General features: G+C 45.4%; 3 protein-coding genes across 3 annotated transcripts in view; 2 read left to right on the plus strand and 1 right to left on the minus strand.

The window, feature by feature from the left end:
- Positions 1 to 440: 440 nt before the first annotated feature.
- Positions 441 to 5,962, plus strand: LOC311337944 (dehydrogenase/reductase SDR family member 7C-B-like). Its single transcript, XM_084463421.1, has 7 exons — positions 441 to 624; positions 2,608 to 2,784; positions 3,274 to 3,386; positions 3,661 to 3,871; positions 4,265 to 4,357; positions 5,117 to 5,266; positions 5,483 to 5,962. The coding sequence occupies exons 2-7, from the start codon at positions 2,622 to 2,624 to the stop codon at positions 5,686 to 5,688; spliced, it is 936 nt and encodes a 311-aa protein (XP_084319547.1). The 5' UTR covers positions 441 to 624; positions 2,608 to 2,621; the 3' UTR covers positions 5,689 to 5,962.
- A 492-nt stretch (positions 5,963 to 6,454) lies between these two features.
- Positions 6,455 to 8,966, minus strand: LOC311382345 (globoside alpha-1,3-N-acetylgalactosaminyltransferase 1-like; the record flags this gene model as incomplete). Its single annotated transcript, XM_084488511.1, is given in 7 exon segments — positions 6,455 to 6,596; positions 7,467 to 7,678; positions 7,682 to 7,686; positions 7,762 to 7,954; positions 8,300 to 8,432; positions 8,523 to 8,657; positions 8,905 to 8,966. Coding segments are annotated over 7 exon segments (882 nt in total).
- Positions 8,967 to 13,290: 4,324 nt separating this feature from the next.
- The window catches only part of LOC311382361 (adhesion G protein-coupled receptor E3-like), a gene marked incomplete at both ends in the record, with an annotated part of 145,202 nt that continues 137,984 nt past the window's right edge, over positions 13,291 to 20,508 (plus strand). The window contains 11 exons of the mRNA XM_084488512.1: positions 13,291 to 13,533; positions 13,820 to 13,904; positions 14,181 to 14,324; positions 14,858 to 14,887; positions 15,137 to 15,280; positions 16,750 to 16,896; positions 17,065 to 17,129; positions 18,277 to 18,436; positions 18,594 to 18,707; positions 19,296 to 19,471; positions 19,786 to 19,983. Coding sequence (XP_084344638.1) covers positions 13,291 to 13,533; positions 13,820 to 13,904; positions 14,181 to 14,324; positions 14,858 to 14,887; positions 15,137 to 15,280; positions 16,750 to 16,896; positions 17,065 to 17,129; positions 18,277 to 18,436; positions 18,594 to 18,707; positions 19,296 to 19,471; positions 19,786 to 19,983 — 1,506 coding nt within the window. The remainder of the gene's footprint in view (positions 13,534 to 13,819; positions 13,905 to 14,180; positions 14,325 to 14,857; positions 14,888 to 15,136; positions 15,281 to 16,749; positions 16,897 to 17,064; positions 17,130 to 18,276; positions 18,437 to 18,593; positions 18,708 to 19,295; positions 19,472 to 19,785; positions 19,984 to 20,508) is intronic.

Raw genomic sequence — 20,508 nt, forward strand, 5'->3', positions numbered from 1 at the left:
CGCCTCCCCCCTCCGTCCCACACTCCTCCCCCCTTCGTCCCCCTCCAGACCCACGGGAGGACGAGCGACGTTTTACTGCCCTCTGCTGTCTGAAGTCACAAAGTGTCTAAAGTGTATAAATATAATCTATCGATTCGTGAAATCCATAAAAAACAACAATTGATGATTGATTCAGTTAAAAATAAAACAAATGTAAGAACGGGGAGGACAGAGAGCCCTGGGGGAGGAGAGCCACACACACACACACACACACACACACACACACACACACACACACACACACACACACACACACACACACACACACACACACCTCCACTGTTATGCTATACATAACATGCTGAAAGATAACAGGCTCAGCTGTTCTGCTATTTACGGCCTGCATGTGTCGCGTGGCAGCAGGCAGACCCCAGAGCAGACCCAACCAGACCCCAGAGCAGACCCAACCAGACCCCAGAGCAGACCAAACCCCAGATCAAACCTCAGAGCAGACCCCAGATCAGACCCCAGACCAGACCTCAGACCAGCCGTGTGTTCCCTGCTGGAGTGGCTGCGTGTCAGAGGCTTCAGTGAACCGTGTCTGTAGCAGTAGATCTACTCCCGCCTCCCTACTACCAACACGCTGTAAGTTGATGACTGCACCACAACACGATTTACTGTCAGGAGGAGTGCTCTGTTTGCGGGGCGATATCGGTATAAATACTACCTCAAACCATTCATCTATTTACTTGTTCATTGGTTATTTTAGGTTTCTAGTGGATATTTCAGGGTGAAGCGCTGTGCTATGATGGCGACTTATTGGTTGATACAAGGCCTACAGGTTCTTTAAATTACAGATGTATTCTTTGATCCATGCTGTGTTGGTGTCTGTCCAGCTCTTTGAATATGTTTGAAAGAAATGGTGAATGTGACATTTAGCTGTTGCAGAAGATAAGCCTTCGCCTGCTTTGGCCGAGGCAGCGGTATATTTAGATGTCCTTTACTGGGAGCACAGTTCGTCCAAAGCGAATTAACAAAGAGCCTCTATTGGGACAGGCCTGAAACTGCGTGTTGATGGGTGTGTGTGTTTCTGCGTCAGGGCATACCACAGAGGACGATGGTTTGAGCTGCGCATTGAGCATTGACCCTCTTTGTAGAGTTACAACTACAGTGTTCACAACAATGTAACACAGGAGAGCAAACAAAGTCCCTGTGGAGGGTTGGCTGTACAGCATGCTGCTGGAGAACTCACACTCCGGGAGCAAGTCCCTTCATGCTCCCCCGCTGGCGTCAATTAAATGGAGCCAATTAACTCCCCTCACACACCTGGAGTCAATTAACTGCCCTCACACACGTGGAGCTAATTAATTGGAGCCAATTAACTGCCCTCACACCTGCAATTAACTGCCCTCACGCGCAGCGAGGCAATTAACTGTATATAATATAATTAAGTATTTAAGCCATGTTGCACCACCCTGTTTCTACAGTAGCCCAGAATGGACAATAGGCTCAAGCGTGCACATGTTGGGCTTTTGGTTTAAAAACATGTTTTGGGTTACAGATGTAGGAGGGAGGTTCGGAGTCCACATGGCTATGCCCCGTTTGTGATGCTTTTTGGTTCAGTCATTGTGTAGGAGCGTCTTAATAAGCGATATTTTATGAAATGCGCCACACATCGTGGCGTTATACTAAGTTTCCCAAGAAGCTTAACCCTCTGTTGAATGCGCCTCATATAGCCGGTGCAGTCCAGTTTATGCTCCATCCTTTCACCAAAATGGCCAATGTATTTTGAGGATTGAATTATAAAGAGCTTTCACACACTTTTAACCCAAGTGAATTGAGTAATTTCTATTCTAATATTCTGATCATTGATAAAAATGAGATGACTTTGACAGTATCACAAAATGATCAAATCGCAGTGTTTTTCCACCCATTTTTATCAAAGAAACATGGGAGATTGCCTACAGTCTCTAGTTGGGGGAGAAGTGTCATGTTACCGCGATGCATGGCACCGCCCGGCTCCCTCTAGTGGCTGCTTGTGGGAGTTCACAACTTTGTCCATGGAGGTGCATAAAACCTGGAGTTGAAATTCCACATGAGCAACATGAGGAAAGACCTACCAACTGCCTCAGGTTAAGATAACCGGAATGTCAGCTCAACACATCCAATCAGCCTGTAAACCCAGCCTCTTGAAGAGGCCCTGCACATTTTTCTACTGCAGATATGTTTACAACTTAGCTATTTTAACTGTTAAAAATGACTTTTCTTGAGGCTAAAACGTGACAGTTTTTTTTCAGTTTTTTTCAGTTTTGCTTGTGAAAAATATGCTCTCCTTTGCTTTCGTTTCATAATTGTCAGAATCAATCTATATTTATAAAAGGGTTTTAATGGTGGGTGTGAAATGTCTATAGACTCCAGAGACACCAGAAATCCCTTTTCATTCTGAAACAAAACATTCTCCATTTAGATTTCTGCTTATCGTATTATAATAATACTATTTTTACATACATAGTCTTGACCTAATTAAGCTTTTATCATCGTCCTTGAAGTCCATTCGACCTCATTTGACCAATCCAGGTGAGAATACCTCAACAGTCCGGCCTCAACATGACTCTCTACTATCTCCAGGACAAGCCCCAGAGATGGACCCGCTGCTGACCTCGGTGATCCTGGTGGTCCCCTGTGGGCTGGTGGTCCTGGCGGGGCTGGTCTACCTCTATGGGCTGGTGGTCCACCTGTTCTCCCAGACCTCGGTGAGGAACAAGGTGGTGGTGATCTCCGACGCTCTGTCCAGCCTGGGGAGAGGTGAGGACGCCCCGACGGCCGTCCAGTGAAGCAGGCGTGCGGAGTAGGGCTGTACATCGGAGCCTTCATGACGATTTGATACAATATCGATTTCTTAAGCCAACCATTCGATTATTTTCAATACTTTTACTTTTATTTTCAATTACCCACGATAAAATTTTTATCAATACGATTCGATACTCAATATTTTTTACATTATCTATCAATATAATATCTATCAAATAAATAAACAAAAATGAAAGAATATAGAAACAGTATTCTATACACACGTTAGTGCTTACTGTGCAGGTCTAGTACGGCAATTAGCCTATTCACTGTAAAAAAAACAAATATATATATTTTTAATAATCTCATGCGGACAAATCAATGCATCGAATCGTCGGCTGTATGATCGATTAATCGATACAAATGGATTAATATTTACACTCCTAGTCCAGAGACGGCCTTGTGGCTCCAGCTCCTCACCTCTCTGCTCCTCCTGCTCTGCAGAATGTGCCGGCGTGTTCCACCGAGGAGGAGCGCGGCTGATCCTCTGTGGGAAGAGCTGGGAGCAGCTAGAGGTCCTGGCCGATGAGCTGTCCACCTCCTCAGACCCCACCTTGGTACGTGAGCTACTAACGAGCAGGTGGATTACCTCCTCGTTAGTAAGAGTGATGGATTGAATTGGTTAATTAATGGTTAATTAATGAATGATTAAGGGTTCATTGATTGATTGATGGGTTCATAGATTTTTTGATGGATTGATGGATTGATGGATTTATTGGTTGATTAATGATTACTTGATGAGTTAATTGATTGATTTATGGATTGATTAATTGATTGGTTACTTGATTAATTGATTGATTGACTGACCTCCCCCCCCACCCTCCACTACAGACCTTCCTGCCCAAGCTGGTGCTGCTGGACTTCGGGGACATGGGCAGCATGCCGGAGGTGGTGAGCGAGGTGATGGAGTGCTACGGCAGCCTGGACCTCCTGATCCTCAACTCCAGCCTGAAGGTGCGGGCGCCGGCAACCGGCGTCTCCCTGGAGACCGAGCGGCTGCTCATGGACAACAACTACTTCGGACCGGTCACCCTGGCCAAAGGTCAGCGTCACAGCACAACATACTCTTATATTATATATTAAATATATATTAGAATCACAACTACTTCAGACCCGTGACCCTGGCCAAAGGTCAGCAGCACAGACCCCTGGACTCTATGTTCTTATATTATATAATAAGTAAAATACCATTAGCTTAATGTCAGCTAGGATAATATGTAGCTGACATAGCTATCATGATGTGACTCATAATAGGGATTGATTCAAAAACAAAATACAGGAAGTGAGGTCAGTCTAGTGCTTTGAACTGTTTTAGTTGCAGTATTGTGCTTGAACTTCATACCTTTGTTCTCCTGGTTTCCTATTGGGTCTCCTCTGGTTCTCCTGGTTTCCTACTGGTCTTCTCTGGTTCTCCTTGTGCTCTATTGGTCCACAGGCGTCCTTCCCTCCATGATCTCCAGGAGGACCGGCCACCTGCTGCTGGTCAACAGCATCCAGGGGCGGCTGGCCGTCCCCTTCAGGACCACCTGTGAGTGACACTCGACCTCTGACCAGGCCTCTGACCGGGCCTCTACCGGGCCTCTGACCAGGCCTCTACCGGGCCTCTGACCGGGCCTCGACCAGGCCTCTGACCGGGCCTCTGACCAGGCCTCTACCGGCCTCTGACTGAGCCTCTGACCAGGCCTCTACCGGCCTCTGACCAGGCCTCGTCCGGGCCTCGACCGGGCCTCTGACCGGGCCTCTGACCGGGCCTCGACCGGGCCTCTGACCGGGCCTCTGACCAGGCCTCTGACCAGGCCTCTGACCGGCCTCTGACCGGGCCTCTGACCAGGCCTCTGACTGGGCCTCTGACCAGGCCTCTGACCGGGCCTCGACCGGCCACTCTCAGAATGGAGACACACTAAAGAAGTTTAGAGAAGTACTGCCATTTTTTTGTTTACAAATACAAATGTAGACCAATGGAAACTGATATACCACTAATCGTATCTGGGAGAATGTCAGGACAGATGTGATCTTGATCCAACATCATCAGATCTGATAAAACAGAACATTTAACGAGATCTAATAAGATCTAATCTTCTCTAATCCAGTATAATGTGGTCTACTCTTAGACTGCTGGAGAGTAGATCTAATCTTCTCTAATCCAGTATAATCTGGTGGGTAGTCAGGCTGTGATGCTGATACTATCTTTCCTAATAAATAGGCAGGCTGTGATGCTAATCTAATCTTCTGTGATCCAGTATAATCTGGCCTGCTCTTCGCTCATCCAGTATAATTTGTGTTCCAGACGCAGCCTCGAAGCACGCGGTGCAGGCCTTCTTCGACTGTCTGCGGCCCGAGGTCCAGGAGTACGGCATCTCCGTCAGCACTCTGAGCCACACCTTCATCTGCAGTGCCAGCGCCCAGCAGCCAATCAGCGCCAAGCCCTTCTGGTCATGTGAGTATTAGCAGCCAATCAGCGCCAAGCCCTTCTGGTCATGTGCCGTCCATTTGCTGATTTTCAAGAGAGTTTATTTTAGTCTTTCATTAAATATTAAAAAGAAGAATGTATTAATAAGTGAAATAGCCCTGATTCAGCAGCATGTTATGGTACCGCTGTGACACCAAGGTTCATCCGGGGAGCCCTACTCATGTGACCTTTGACCTCGTACAGTTCTGTACAGCCAGACGCCTCTGGGGGTCACGCCCGGCGAGGCGGTCCGGGAGATTGTGAGGACGGTGAACGACAAGAGGAAGGAGGTGGTCATCGCCCCGTCCCTCCCCAAGGTCGCCATCTGCGCCCGCTCCTTCTTCCCTAACCTCTTCTTCGCGGTGATGGCGGCGGGGGTGGAGAGCTCAGCGGCACTGGAGACACACTAGACCCCAGGACGGCTGGGCTTCATGACCGCCGTGCAGCTGCTACGCCGTGGGACGTGTACTCTGAAGTTTTTTTTAAATGAAGTTGAAGAGTTGGGGGTACAGTTTGCACGTTGCTAAGTGCCAGACAGGCCCCTTGCAGCCACTGAGGTACATGAGACATGGCCAGACATTTAGACATGAAGACGAAGACTAGGAGGAATTCAGATGAGAGGGGGTGGTGGGTTGGTGGGGCAGGTGGAATGACAATTACTTGATTACGATGATAAACAATGATGATAGCCACTTCTGTTGCATTTTAATAAAATGATGTTAACTCAATACAAACCTCTGTCATTATTCAACATCAGACACACATTTGATCCTTATTATCATTTACTTTTGAATTCATGACATTGAAATATTATACTTTGAAAACAAGGTCATTTGGATTGATTTGTTTTAAATTCACCTCTTTGGGAGTTTAAAAGGGGTATTTCAAGTTGTACCATTTCAAAAACATGATTCAAAGAGAAGAAGACGTCAGATTTTTGGACACATCCACGATGTTGACACAACCTATCATAGTATTCCAGTGTCATGACGCAGTGTTATAGTTGAACTTTCCCTCATATTTCCAGGATGACTTAAAATGCATCAGAGTGGGACAGCCACCCCTGATTTACAACATACCGTAACATATTATGAAAGGATATCTTACATAAATAACACTAACAACAACAGAACAATGACCCCGTCCCTGCGGGCCCCGGGTTGGCGCTGGGGGCCCTCACACGTTGGGTCGGATCTCTGAGTAGTTCTTCTTCACGCCCGAGAACCGTATGATCCGGAGTTCAGGCTGCCTCTGTTTGAAGTCCTGCCGCAAGTACTCTGAGGACAGGACCTTGGTGGGCTTGTTGATCCACATGTACCTGGAACACAGGACCAGGGTGAGGGGTGAGGGACCAGGGTCAGGGTGAGTGGTGAGGGGTGAGGGAGCCCAGGACCAGGGTCAGGGTGAGGGGTGAGGGGTGAGGGAGCCCCGGACCAGGACCAGGGTGAGGGGTGAGGGGTGAGGGACCAGGGTCTATGGAAGAAACACTGGTTCTCCTGGGTTGGAGTTGGTTGGACGCTGTTGGAGGCTTGGAACAGTTCTAGTTACATTGAAACGGTTACATATGGAATTTTTTTTATTTTTTAAGCAAGTTCTAAAATGTTCCTGTTTTTCAGACACAATTCTAGTCAGTAGCGGTTCTACATTGAATTGCGCCCCGGGCGAGACCCCCTCCGTGCGCCCCCCGCCCCCGGAAAGTTGTTGACGTTGTTGATCGCGGTCTAACGGAGTTGTTGACGGGGGGGGGGGGGGGGGGGGGGCGATCGCGGTCTGACGGAATTGTTGACGGGGGGAGGGAGTATGATACGATAATAGAAAATGCGCAGATCTTTTTTTTTCGTTTGCTCGTGCCGCCCCCCCCTGCCCGTATCGCCCGTAGCTAAAACCGCCGCTGATTCTAGTCAGTTAAATTGGGTTCTGTCGGTTAGACCGGGTTCTAGCGAGTCCCTCTTTTGAGACCCAGTTCTATTCTGCCATTGTTCTCTTTGTCAGACAGGGTCAAACAAGCTCCAGTTTTCAGACACAGTTCTACTCAGTTGTACTGGTTTCTGTTCGTTAGACTGGGTACTAGGGGCGGTGGTTCTCTACCTGTTGAGGAGGCTCTCCTGGGTTCTAGGGGCGGCGGTTCTCTACCTGTTGAGGTGGCTCTCCTGGGTTCTAGGGGGTTCCTGTGGTGGTGGTTCTCTACCTGTTGAGGTGGCTCTCCTCCTGCCAGGCAGCCTCCAGGCCCAGCACGGCGTCGGCCTCGTAGTTGTCCCGGCAGGTGGAGGCCAGGGAGTGGACCCCCTTGAGGCTGCCTCCGAACGCCCCCCCGCAGTAGTAGAAGTCCCCCTCGCCGTGGGCCATGAAGGCCCGGGAGGCAGGCCGCCGCTCGTAGGTGAACCGACGGCGGGCCCCGCTCTAGTACCCTGGCACACAATGTCAATCATTAAGGTGAATACGTACCACACACTTCCATGAGGTACGTTGGACTGTAGTCATACCTGGATGAATCACAGCCACCAGATGGCCCAGTGTCTCTGCACCCCAGTGCCCGTGGAACTTGGAGTCCACATCGAGGCAGAAGATGTAGTCCACGTGGTTACGGAGCCTTTCCTCTATCAGGGTCTGGATCAGTTCCATGCGACTGGCGGAGATCTCCTGCCAGCGCTGGGACGATGGCACCGACACCGTCAGCTGGTGGGAACAAAACAACGAGTTGATGTGTCTGCTGTGGCTATGGAAGTCTTCGTACCTTCTTCAACATTTATTCCACACAGACACACATTCCTAGCCACTTTTAAAGGAACCTTATTGATGGTAGTATATAGTCAGTATGTTGCCAAATGATGGTAGTATATAGTCAGTATGCGGCCTTATTGAAGGTAGTTTAATGTCAGCATGTAACCTTAGCATTGGGTAATTTATTGTCAGTATGCAGCCTTATTGAAGGTAGTTTAATGTCAGTATGTAGCCTTAGTGATGGGTAGTTTAATGTCAGTATGGTAGGGTTAGGGCACAGGTTAATATAACTTGAACTACCTTTCTGTTTTTGGCCATGTGGACGTAAGGGATCTCCTCTGGCCTATCGGTGAACACGTAGTAATCCACCCTGTACCCAACAAAGAAGTGCTGCTCTTCTGTCAGGAGGAAGTCTCGTAGGAAGCGAACATACCTGTCAGCAACAAGCGGCCATTATGGGATGGGTCTGAAAAAGTAAATCTGAAGGGTCTTAAATGCCCGGCCAAAGAACACGAGGTCCTACATTCCGACAGCGAACACGGTGGCGGAGATGGTGAGGTTCTGGGGCTTGTAGATGCTGTCCATCAGACGGGGGTTGAAGGTCCCCTCCCAGATGATGGGGGCCAGCCAGGGGGTGACGGCCACGATGTCCTGGCGGCTGACACATGCACACTTAGACCCAGGGCATTTAGCAGACGCTCTGATCCAGAGCCACTTACAACAAGTACATTCGTCAGAAGAAAGTGAAACAACAATATTTCGCTGTCGGTACAGTGAGGATGTTCATAGAACCAAGTGCCAAGCACTTACAATCACTAGGTTAACCCACTCCCCGCATACAACAGAGATAGATGCACTATTTGACATACACACACTTGACATCCATAATGGGGACGCAGCCTTACCCGTTTGTGATGCTGGGCTGTGCGTACTTCAGACTGAGAAAAAGAAAGACGGTGGTGAACATTCACCCTGGGATTAGGAGCTGGGGCCACACGACACCGTTGGTGTAAGGCCCATCTCGACCGATTCAGAGTCGGGTGGATTCTGGAATCTCTTAGGGTCAGTAGGTCAGACACACAGACAGTACCCGGGTTTGTTACACGTTTGAAAGACACGCCTGTCTCTGTACGATCCCGGTGGTCCTGTCCCATATTCCTATTATAACACACTAGATCGAATAGGTTTGATTAAATATGGGTGAAGGTTTGAGAAGATATCAGGGCTAGTTTCTGATTGGGTGGTTTGTGCAAATTTAAAAAGAAAACAGCCGACTTCCGGTGGGTTTTGGGGCATGGATCCAAGAGGCTTTTCTGTAGGTATTGTGATGTTGTACGTGCCTACCGAGTTTCATACATATTGGTGAAACGTGGCGCAGGGGCTGCTTTTTAAAGATCCTGTAGGGGGCGCTACACACATGACAACCACGATCTTTTGTATGTGAGCTACAGGCAACAGTCTACACGTGTCCTGTGAATTTCATATTCATAACTATTACGGTCTCCGCAGAGTGATTTTGAGGCTCTGGCGGCCATGTTGTTTTTCCAATCGACTTAATTTTACTTGAGCAGTTAGAACTTTGGTCCCCAAAGGCCACTGAGTTGGTCCCGCTCAAATCAAACATTGCGTCTATGAACTGTGGCTATTTTAGTAACAGGCCACGCCCATTTTGAAGCCACGCCCCATTATACATTTTTTTTACTTTATCTTGTTCAGAATTTGATTCTGAACAACTTTAGTAAAGGGGTCCAAGATCATAGGAGTCCAATTCATGTAGATATGTGCAATTTACCAATTTTTTGGTAAAAACCACACCCCTTTTCGAACTCAATGGCTCATGGGTACTTGCTACTTTAGTGTACAGACTAATCCTTATGTCAAATTGAAGATAATGATATGTGGCAAAGGATTTTTGTCAAAGTCGAAAAACCTGGGATCCTTGGGGAATTTACTGTTTTTAAATAAATTCAAAATGGCGGGAAATGTGGCTATGTCTGCTTCTTATTGCTTGTGTGTGGGGCCGTGGGAGGTGCGCACGCAGTCCGCAAGTGAGCGAGTGACTGAGAATCACCATAACGAGCTGTCATTCTTCCACGACCCCAAAATACGGAACAAAGTGCGTCCCGTATCAGTTAATTACGGGACAGGTTTTTTAGTTGCCAAATACGGAACGATCCCGTATTTTACGGGACGGTTGGCAACCCTACCCGGCCCAGAGGCCCTGTTGAATATTCGTAGGCTATATCACAATATTGCAACCACTGGAATCAGATTATTGTATCATTATTTTTCCATATGTAGCCGACTCAGGTTACATTAGAAAATCAGTTTGAGGGTGCACTTTAAACTCTGCAGGAAAAGCTTTAGAGCCTGCCATTTAGAACTAGCTGTTTGCTATTTGGGATTGGGAGAGGGTTTGATTTGTAGTGTTTGCATGTTTTCAAGTCCATCAGGATTTCTGTCTACTAATGTGATGTAAATATATTCAATGTAAATGAAAGCATGGGTTATTTTCACCACGGCCTAAAATTTGTCTTGTAAAAACTTCTTGCATCACTCGAAAGAAGGTTAAGTCATGGATTTCTTTTTTATAAAGGGGATGAAACTCTTTTAACCTTGAGACAAACAGATCAATATCATCAGAATGTTCTGTTCTATTTGAAAAGTCGCTGTTGCTGTTGATCAACCCATCATCTCCAACTTTATAGTAGTTAATGTTTCAAAAAGGAACTCTTAAATCAGTAATATCACCAATGTAGGTAAGCAGTAATCCAGAATAATGACATGTAGCCCTAATGAATAAGGGCAGTATCAGATGCCCATATTTAATGTGTTATTTTCTTCAAAATGACATGCAGCACACTGAACAAGACTGAGTGTCATTATAGTTACAACAATTTAATTGAGTTGTGCATGTAGCGAGTATTCTACTCGATTTGAAGGGGTTCATTAGGTGAGTGCTGCATGCAGTGCTCAACTATCATTCTTCAGTGTTATTCTTTCTTTAATATTCTCTACAAACTTTGGGACCCTACTCCTTCCACAATTTTTCACTTAGAGACTCCTTTCCAATCTTAATCGTTTATATGGCTAGAGGCTAGGTGCTTATGCAGTTTACTCCCAGTAGAAGCTACATGCTAACAACAATGCTTAAACAATATTTCTCATGTCATGCTATCTACACAAACATATGATATGCCATATGAAAGCTGAGACTCAAAGGAGTCCAACGGTATAAGCCTCATCATTTTGTCAGCTTATTTAGATCAACTAGATTTGAAGGAATAAGGTCAATAAAATACTTTTCCAGGTTACTATCACACACACATAGACACACACGCACACACCCTATCAGAACAGCCACACACACAGACACACACGCACACACACACTATCAGAACAGCTCAGCTATTCAAAATTTTATCTGAAATGTATTCAAACTTGATCACTTTACTATTTGTTTACTTCACTTTATTTGTTTCCAACCATTTTAAATGGTGTGCATGTTTATATTGTTAATTGTTTCCTGCATTTTCTAGTTTGAATCATAATGTTTTTATTTAATGTCCCAGTAAACATGTCAGAGACTTATTTATTCCACACAACCAAGCTACAGATTTTGGGGTGTGTTCACAAGGACACTTTAGCCTCTCATACTAGAGTAGAGAGGCCATGGTCCACGCCAAACTCCAATATCAACACTTGTGTTAATATTGCCTTGTGTTATGGCTGCTATGTGTTACAGTGGTAGTCATTTGAATGTGTTGCAGTAGCCGAGAATGCCCAATGGGCGGTAGTCAGTACAGCGTTACGTAAATCGAGATTGAATTTTAGTAGCAATATAGATGTTGTATAATATATTAACAATATGAATATTGTTGAATAATATGCATGACGTATATTCAATTATTACTGGAGTTGAGCTTGACATTAGCCAAGTTAAATTACAGAATTAAACGCACTCTTAATTAAACACATTCAGAAAGCAAGTTAAGAGGTTTGTGTATAACCAATCGTCAGTAAGCAGCTCTGAACCCTAACACTCAACCCTGACTCTCAACCCTGACTCTCAACCCTGACTCTGAACCCTGACTCTCAACCCTGACACTCAACCCTAACACTGAACCCTAACGTTGAACCCTGACTCTGAACCCTGACTCTGAACCCTGACTCTGAACCCTGACTCTGAACCCTGACTCTGAACCCTGACTCTCAACCCTGACACTCAACCCTAACACTGAACCCTGACTCTGAACCCTGACTCTGAACCCTGACTCTGAACCCTGACTCTCAACCCTGACACTCAACCCTAACACTGAACCCTGACTCTGAACCCTGACTCTGACCCCAGACTCTGACCCCTCTGGCGGCAGCCCCAGTTAGTGAGGTCAATTCCCCGCATGCCCATACATACATTGAGGCTCACGTATCCTTATTGTCTTATGCAAACTCCAAACGTGGTTATGCCGAGACCTCCTTCCAGGCCACCTGCTGGGATCTGTGATTCTACGTCTTCTGATATTTGTTTATTTGCATATTCTTTTGCATTAGGCTCAAATCTTTGGCTTGTAAAACCCATTTTGGTTATTGTTTAATCTAAGTCCCTTAGACGTATTTACCGGACAGGAGGGGTTGGTGTTCATTCAGAGGACAAGGAGCAGCCAGGATGTTCTACTGGGCCCTACTGTTCCATCTCAGTAAGTGTTTCTTATGACTTTTAAATTCACATTTCAACCACACTCTGGAGAATTAAAAACAATAATTGAATTGTAAGGTGTTAGCCAGATTATTGATTCATCTAGGGAACGTGTCAGCCATAGACAGATTAGTTGAACATCAGTAGCTGATGTTCAGTTGATCTTCCAATTGTTAAATAGTTATTCAACCTGAGCAGTTATTATAGTTATTAATAATGTTGGTTGTTCCTGAGGTTTATCGTTAGTCAAGACTGGCATGCATGTTTTGATGAATTCATACATGCATCCATCCATATATACATGAATGCATGAACGCATCAGAAATAGGCTATATACAGTACATACGTACGTACACACACACACACACACACACACACACACACACACCCACACCAAAACACACTTGCATGCATATACTACATAGATTAGTAATCTCTTAGTGGTTATTAGACAACTCACAAATGACAAAACATCAGCTGATTATTCCACCTCCATATCTGTTTTATTTTCTGCTCAGGTTTTCTTGTCATCCTCTCACACGGTGAATACCTCAATGGTAAGGCTGTTTCACTCATTCATTTTAATGTGACTATCATGAATGTGATCCATGTTGTTGACGCCATCACATCCATACCTTCAGGATCCTGCAACGGCTACACCAACCTGACGGATCCATGGCGCAACCGCGCTTATAAAAAATCTGACATCCGTGGCGACCCGAGCGATGACAGACTGTTGGTCAACAAGTGGTGGAGATTCACAGGGATTGGTGGAGACAGAGCCAGTGAAATTTGTGAACAGCATGCGGGTTCCTTCGGATACCCATGGAACGTGAGGGTAACTTATCCAGTCAATGAATCCCTGACACCAACGAGGGGAATAGCAGGCAGACGCAGCAATGGATGCCACAATAGCAAAATCTACGTTGAATGGGTGATGTGTCCGGGAGGCTTCCATGTCTTCAGACCGCTTGCTGCTGGGCCAACGCGTACCGGCTTCGCTACCTGTGAGAATAGAATTTTCTATTGTTTCAATTTCTCCCCTTCACCATGTACAATGACAAAATATTTACAAAATTTTTTAATGACTACAATAAGTCTGTCTGTGTACTGTCACCATTTAGATCATTCTGAGTGTGGTCCAGACTCTTGTGGTCCCCTTGCTGAATGTACCAGTAAACCTGAGGGAGGCTGCGTTTGTGTGTCTGGGTATGAAATCCCCCCAAAGCACCTTCCTGTTAATGGCTCCTATGGCTGTGTTGGTGAGCTCCATTGGTCTCTCTTCACTTTAGTTTATTATGTTTTAGCTGAGCTTGATTAAGCTTGTTTTACTTTAGCTTGTTTAACTTATATTATCTTAGTTTACTTATTCACTGCAGGTTGACATCTGAACTTAATAATACCATATTATTAATAATGATGACAATGATGATGGTTATTATTCAGTGTGTAGTTGTGCAAACGATGCCTGTTGAATGTCTGCAGACATCGATGAGTGTGAGAAAAAAGATATCTGCGGCCCTCACTCCATATGCACCAACGTCAATGGAACGTACAACTGTACCTGTCTGCCAGGATTCAACGACACTAATCCCGCAGAGAAACTAGGAACGACTCACTCCTGTGAAGGTAGTGGGAGGTCCTCCTCCTCGCTCTGTCCTATGGCTTTATGATGTTCTGGTATCATAATAGGGACTTCAGCGGCCCTTTACAATAAAGATCATAGTGGGTTTCAATTGTTGCGCTGACTTCAAGATTGGAACCAAGCTCATATCAGACCCCGCATGTAGGCCTAGATCACATTGAAGGCCACCTGAATGATATAACGATTTACGGCGTTGGTCATTATAGGCCTATTCTTAAAGGGTATTTCATGAAAAACACAAGAAGAGCTATTAATATTAATAGTAATGCTTATGTAGAGAGTAAAAGTATATCCAGTATTTTAATAAAGACATTACGAGTAACACTCAAGATGAAGTAATGTAGGCCGAATGTCTTTAGGGCTTTTCCTTTTATTTAGCAGTTTCCTAGTTCTGGTTGCTTTTAGACAGAGATAAAAGTCAAAGAACAGGCCAGTATTGCACTTTAATATTACTAAATTAGAAGCTCTGCTCTTATGATGTTCACTCCCTAAAATGTCTCCTGGTCTCTCTTCGCAGACATTGACGAGTGTCTCCAATCCCCCTGTGGTGAGGGAGATTGTAAGAACATCCCAGGAGGTGTTGAATGTGATTGCCATGTGGGGTATCAGCTTGGGCCTGCTGCAGCTCCACCATGCCACGGTCTGTAGAAAGCACTCCAACACCAGCTCCAACCCCCAGTGGGACAATATCCCCGTGGTATACACACGGCCCTCATGGTATCTGTGACTGATTTTGGTTGGAGTTGAGTTCTGTTAAGATGTGTTTCTTCTTTCCACTAATTGCCCCCTTGATTAGATATTGACGAGTGTTTCAATTCCACCGTCTGCGGCCCTCGTTCCAACTGCACCAATGTTCCTGGAAAACATATCTGCCAGTGTGAGCCGGGATACGAAGCCACCGACCCGTCCACGGCCCCTGATGAGGACAACACCTGTGAAGGTATCTAGTCACGCCATCTGCTGAATGACCAGCGGCTATGTTAAGGGGAACGGGAGACTGAGAGACGTGGAGTCGCTCCCCAACAAGTCAATGTCAATTTCACTTTAGCGCCCGAACACCATGAGCCAATGAGACGTGAGGAGGTGAGCTTTACCGTCTTCAGCAGAACGCTGAGGGGGCGAGGAACCAGGTGCTGGTGCAGAGCAAGCATCTCTTGAGATGTATTATTATACCAACAGTTAGCAACCAAATAATACATATCATATAGGTATAGTCACTGTACCAATGTGCATGCTACACTCCTCCTAGGTGACTTTGACTGGGCTCCTCCAGACAAGGTGACAGGGCAGGGCTGATAAAGCCGCTTTATTGTATGCTGGTAATGGTACATGGCCTTCATGTGCTCCATGCTGCCATGCAGGAGATCTCTGTCTTAGTGTGTGTGGAGATGGCTGGTTTCACCTGTGCCACTGGTATCTCAATGGACCACAGGTGTGCAGCTTCCCCCAACCCCAGAGTCATATTCACAGTGATGATCCATTTTTAAATTGAGCATGGCTAGGTGTGCTTTCCTGCTCATTTGACCACAGCCTAGTTGACCAATCAGGTTACCCTCATAAATAATCTAATAAAATATATTTGGCAGTTGGTCATTTAGTGATTCCATACAATTGACATTAGGGAATCAAATATGTTTAGCATGCTCTTTGATTTGTTCGTTGTTGACTCGATTTTGTTCTCCAAATTGAGAAGCCAATCCCAATTTGCAACAAAAACAACAATGGTTGCATGCAGATGCTCACTGCAGTCCGCCCAGACAGCCCAGGGCGTCTCACGCAGCCCACACTCTGCTCCCTCTGTGGATCCACCAAGAAAAAGAAGATTCAAGGTTGCAACTCAGACACACAGCGCTAAGCTCGCAGATTTACTTAATGTAAATTCAAAGACACAAGAAAAACAGAACTTTACAATCACTAGGAACACACAAGAGCAGCTGAGGCCTGCAGCTAAACACACAAGCGGCGTGTTGGAAAGATGCTGTTGAGGCACTCGGGAAACAGAGAGAACCACAGGGGTCAATAGGCAATAACACACACACACACACACACACACACACACACACACACACACACACACACACACACACACACACACACACACACACACACACACACACACACACACACACAGGCACACACTATGCAGGAGCTAATGTAGCCAAAGGCCGAACATTAAATTAGTAAACTATGACCTATATAACTAAACACAATTTATAATCACTTGCTTGTTCTAAGTCACCCACAGTAGAATTGTACTATTCTGTCTGATTAATAATTCTGTGGATTATGTTACCCAATACAGTGGGTGTACCCAAAACTGCCAATGATGGATACATTTTCCAAATCACCAAATATACAAAAGCATAGGATGAATGTGGTCATGTAAATATGTTTTATGTCTCTGGACAGATGTTGATGAGTGTGTGGAAGACGTCACCATCTGCGGCCCTGAGGCCGTCTGCAACAACACGATCGGGGCCCATTTCTGCACCTGTAACCACGGTTACCGCGTCGACCTTTCAGATATGATCGCCAGCTCTGCTAATCCATGCAATGGTGTGTGGTTGGGGTTAGGGCTTCATGTGTCCAACAATGTTGTGCTTGTACTGCCCTGATTCAAAAGCAGCTCAGGGTCGACCAACCTCCTCTTCTCCACAGACATCGATGAATGCAGTGAGACGGTGGATCTTTGTGGAACTAAATCCGTGTGTACCAACGTACCAGGGACCTTCTACTGCTCCTGTCCTGACGGCTACTTCCCCACCACTGGGGTCATCTGGGAACTGGATGTTACGTTCTGCCAAAGTGAGCAGAACGACTTATTGAACCTATTGTAGTTAGGAATGCACTTCTTCAGGCATGAAAACAACCTCAAGAGAGCAGTAATAATCTAACATTGAGTTACATCACATCGTCACAAACATGAAGGTCGGACTTGATTAATCATCATAACATTTACATAAACATACCAAGAACATACGATGTAGACAGACATGAAGCTGATTAAATCATGACAAAACTCCTAAAAAAAATCCTATTCCATCTGTAGTAAGATAATGCATGGGCTTAGACCACATTAAGGATGTTCAATGTTATTATTATTATTATTGATAGTAATTATTAGTAAGATTTTGTCTTTAACAATGATTAGGTCTTCAGGACATTCTTGATGCGATTGAACCTCCAGAGGCAAGTACTGTTTTTATTACAATTTTTTAAATTGTTAACAGAACTGAAATACATAGTTTGGGAGACGCATCAGTACGAAGATTGAAAAATTAGCTATTCTTAAAAATGTATGAAAATGAAACAGAAAAAGTTTGTCGCTGTTTCAGGGACAAACAAAGGAAAGAGCTTTTCTTGGAAACATCGCCCAACAGCTGAAGGATAATGCAGGCGTCATTCTGTCAGAAGCGGTCAGTGTATGATCCACAGTTAGTTAGTTCACAGTCTCTCAAGACAGACCAGTGGCGTCTTTTTCTTCATACGCTCCAGCCTACATGTCTGTTCTTTAGGGACGTTTTGGGTGACGGGATTCAGAAACCCAGAACGGGATCCCAGGTATTTCAACCAATCACGATGCAGAGTTAATCTTTGCATTCAAATAACATGACTTGGTTATGTTTCCAGGGCGATATATTTTCATGAAAACCATGTCCAGGGAATTTACTTAGAATGTGGCAGACACGGGCTGGGGTGTTGTAAAAAAAAAGGTCCTCAAACAGATGACCTTATTGAGGTCTGAAACATAAAACAGGGTTACACAAAATCAACAGGCTAATGACATTGGCAGTTTGTTGTCTTCGCTTTTTTTTCAGGCGGTGAAAAGCGGCTTTTCTGCATCAATGGTACATTAAACTATTATGTCTATTGAATCCTATAATTCCCTTGGATAAGTTGTGACCCAACTATAGCAATGCTTTCCTTCTGCCCCAGGAAGTGTCAGGTGCTAACTCTGAGTCGCCCACGGCGGTGACCAGTGATGGTGACGCAGACACAGGCAGTGTGATCCTGGACATCTCTGAGGGTCTGGTTTCTTCCCTGGTAGAACCCAACCAGAACGCAACCAACAAGACGCTCCAGACTGCAATAGTAGGTAGGAAACATGCCACCAAGGCATTAGAACTAGTACCAAGTTTGTAGGTTGTAGGAACCAGGTACTAGGATGAAGCTCTAGGAACTATGGTAAGGCCTGCTGGATCACAATCAACTTGATGGTTTATTGACAACTGTCTCTGTAACTTTCCCTCTAGATTTGAGTATACAGACCTTCAGTCTTGGAAGCAGTAATGGAGAGAGTAATGTCCTTTCGGTCAAAGGAATCAGAATGGAGGTCAACCTCGAGGCTCTGGCTCAGGACAACAATGGTGAGGAATAATGATATCAGCTGGCTGGGTGGGAGAACTGAATGTGACCCATAAACCTTATTTACATGGCGGCCATCTTTGTTTGTTTGGTGGAGCTGGCTTATTTGAGGACCATGAAATTGTATCAAAATGCATTCTAGTGGGGAAATAAAATGTAGGGAAAAAAAATAATGGGTAAAGTTGTCATCAGTCATGAACATAAGAAGTGTGAAGAACATAAAATCACTTGAATCATGACTCTTGAATCATGACTTTTGTACAAAAATACAATTGAAACTTTTCCCATAAAACTTTGGGCTGGGCCAAAGTTAGGGTTAGGCTTAGGGTTAGGGACATTTAAGAACATATTGAAACTGTTTGCTTTGTTGTTAACAATCTTGTGAAGTCACCCAAGGGTTTACACATCCGTAGATTGTGAAGATATTTTGTGATGATATGTTTTGTGCAAAGATCCGTATTTGGCACATTTATGGAGAGAATTCAATGGCCTATTTGCAGTAGACTACAGCCAAACCTTTTAAATACTATATCTTAGAAACTATATAATGAAATATATCTGACCCAAGAAAAATGTTTTTTTCCTTTTAGGATCGGCAGCAGCTGCAGTCCTCACCCTTCGCAACATGGACAGGCTTCTCATTCCCCGCTTCTTCAAGACCGAGAACCAGACTGAGATGAACTCTGACATCATCACCGCCTTCCTACCCAAAACCAAGCACTCCAACTTCTCCCAACCCGTCAACTTCACCATCCAGCACAAGAAGGTGAACCGTCAGACAGAATGCGCCATGGTCGTCAACTCATCCACCCATCCATCTATACCTACATCCATGTATCCATCTACTCATTTTCCACACCTCCACCCATCCATCTGTGGATGGTTACATATAGAAGGTATAGATGGGATATAGATGGAAGTAGGTATAGAAGGATGGGTGGAGGGATGGAAGGACTGATGACAGACGGAGGTATGGATACTTCCATTCATTCACCCATCCATCCATAAATCCAGCCCTCATCCATGCAACGATTGTCTGATGTGTCCTTTACTGTTTTGTCGTTGGTTTTTCCTTCTCAGAAAGCAGAGGCTGGCCTGGTGACCTGTGTGTACTGGGAGGGGAAAGACCAGACGGCCACAAAGGTGGATGGAGGCGAGGAGGCAGTGGCCAGTCGCTGGTCGGTAAAGGGCTGTTGGGTGGCGTACTCCGATGAGAACTACACCATTTGCAGCTGTTCCCACCTCTCCACCTTCGCTCTCATCCTGCAGATCGGAGACGTACGTACCAAGCAGCCCACCCTGAGGCTGGTCGACCAGTATGCAGCATTTCATTGGGGTTATCAATTGGGCACCCTCTTTCACCAATGTTTTCGTTAGTTAGGCCCACGACACCTCCTGAGGGCTTAACAATGAAACCTGCGTCCTGGAGTCACCCCCCTCTATGCTGCCCCCACATTGCCACATTTAATGCATCCAAATACTCTTTACTGCATCGTACCCCTAGCCCTACCCCTAACCCTGACCAAACAAACATGTTAGCACATTAGTCAGCTGGCTTACCTTAGTTTGCACCCCAGGAAGTATGTTTTCTACTTACCTTGCTTGCTCGTTCTGCTTGTTCTTGTTCTGCTGCCAAGGACATGTTACTAACCGCCTGCCTCAGACTTTGTCCACAAATGCCCAGTTCAGACAGCAAGCTAGTAGCAGATCTAGCCACGAATGCCCACACAGGGATTTCAATAGGACTTAGTCACGTACTCCAGCCTTGTTGTGCTGCCTCTCCAGCCATTTCAGCATATTTCG

This window comes from Micromesistius poutassou (genome assembly GCF_964030765.1).
Source record: "Micromesistius poutassou genome assembly, chromosome: 1".
Lineage (NCBI taxonomy): Eukaryota > Metazoa > Chordata > Actinopteri > Gadiformes > Gadidae > Micromesistius > Micromesistius poutassou.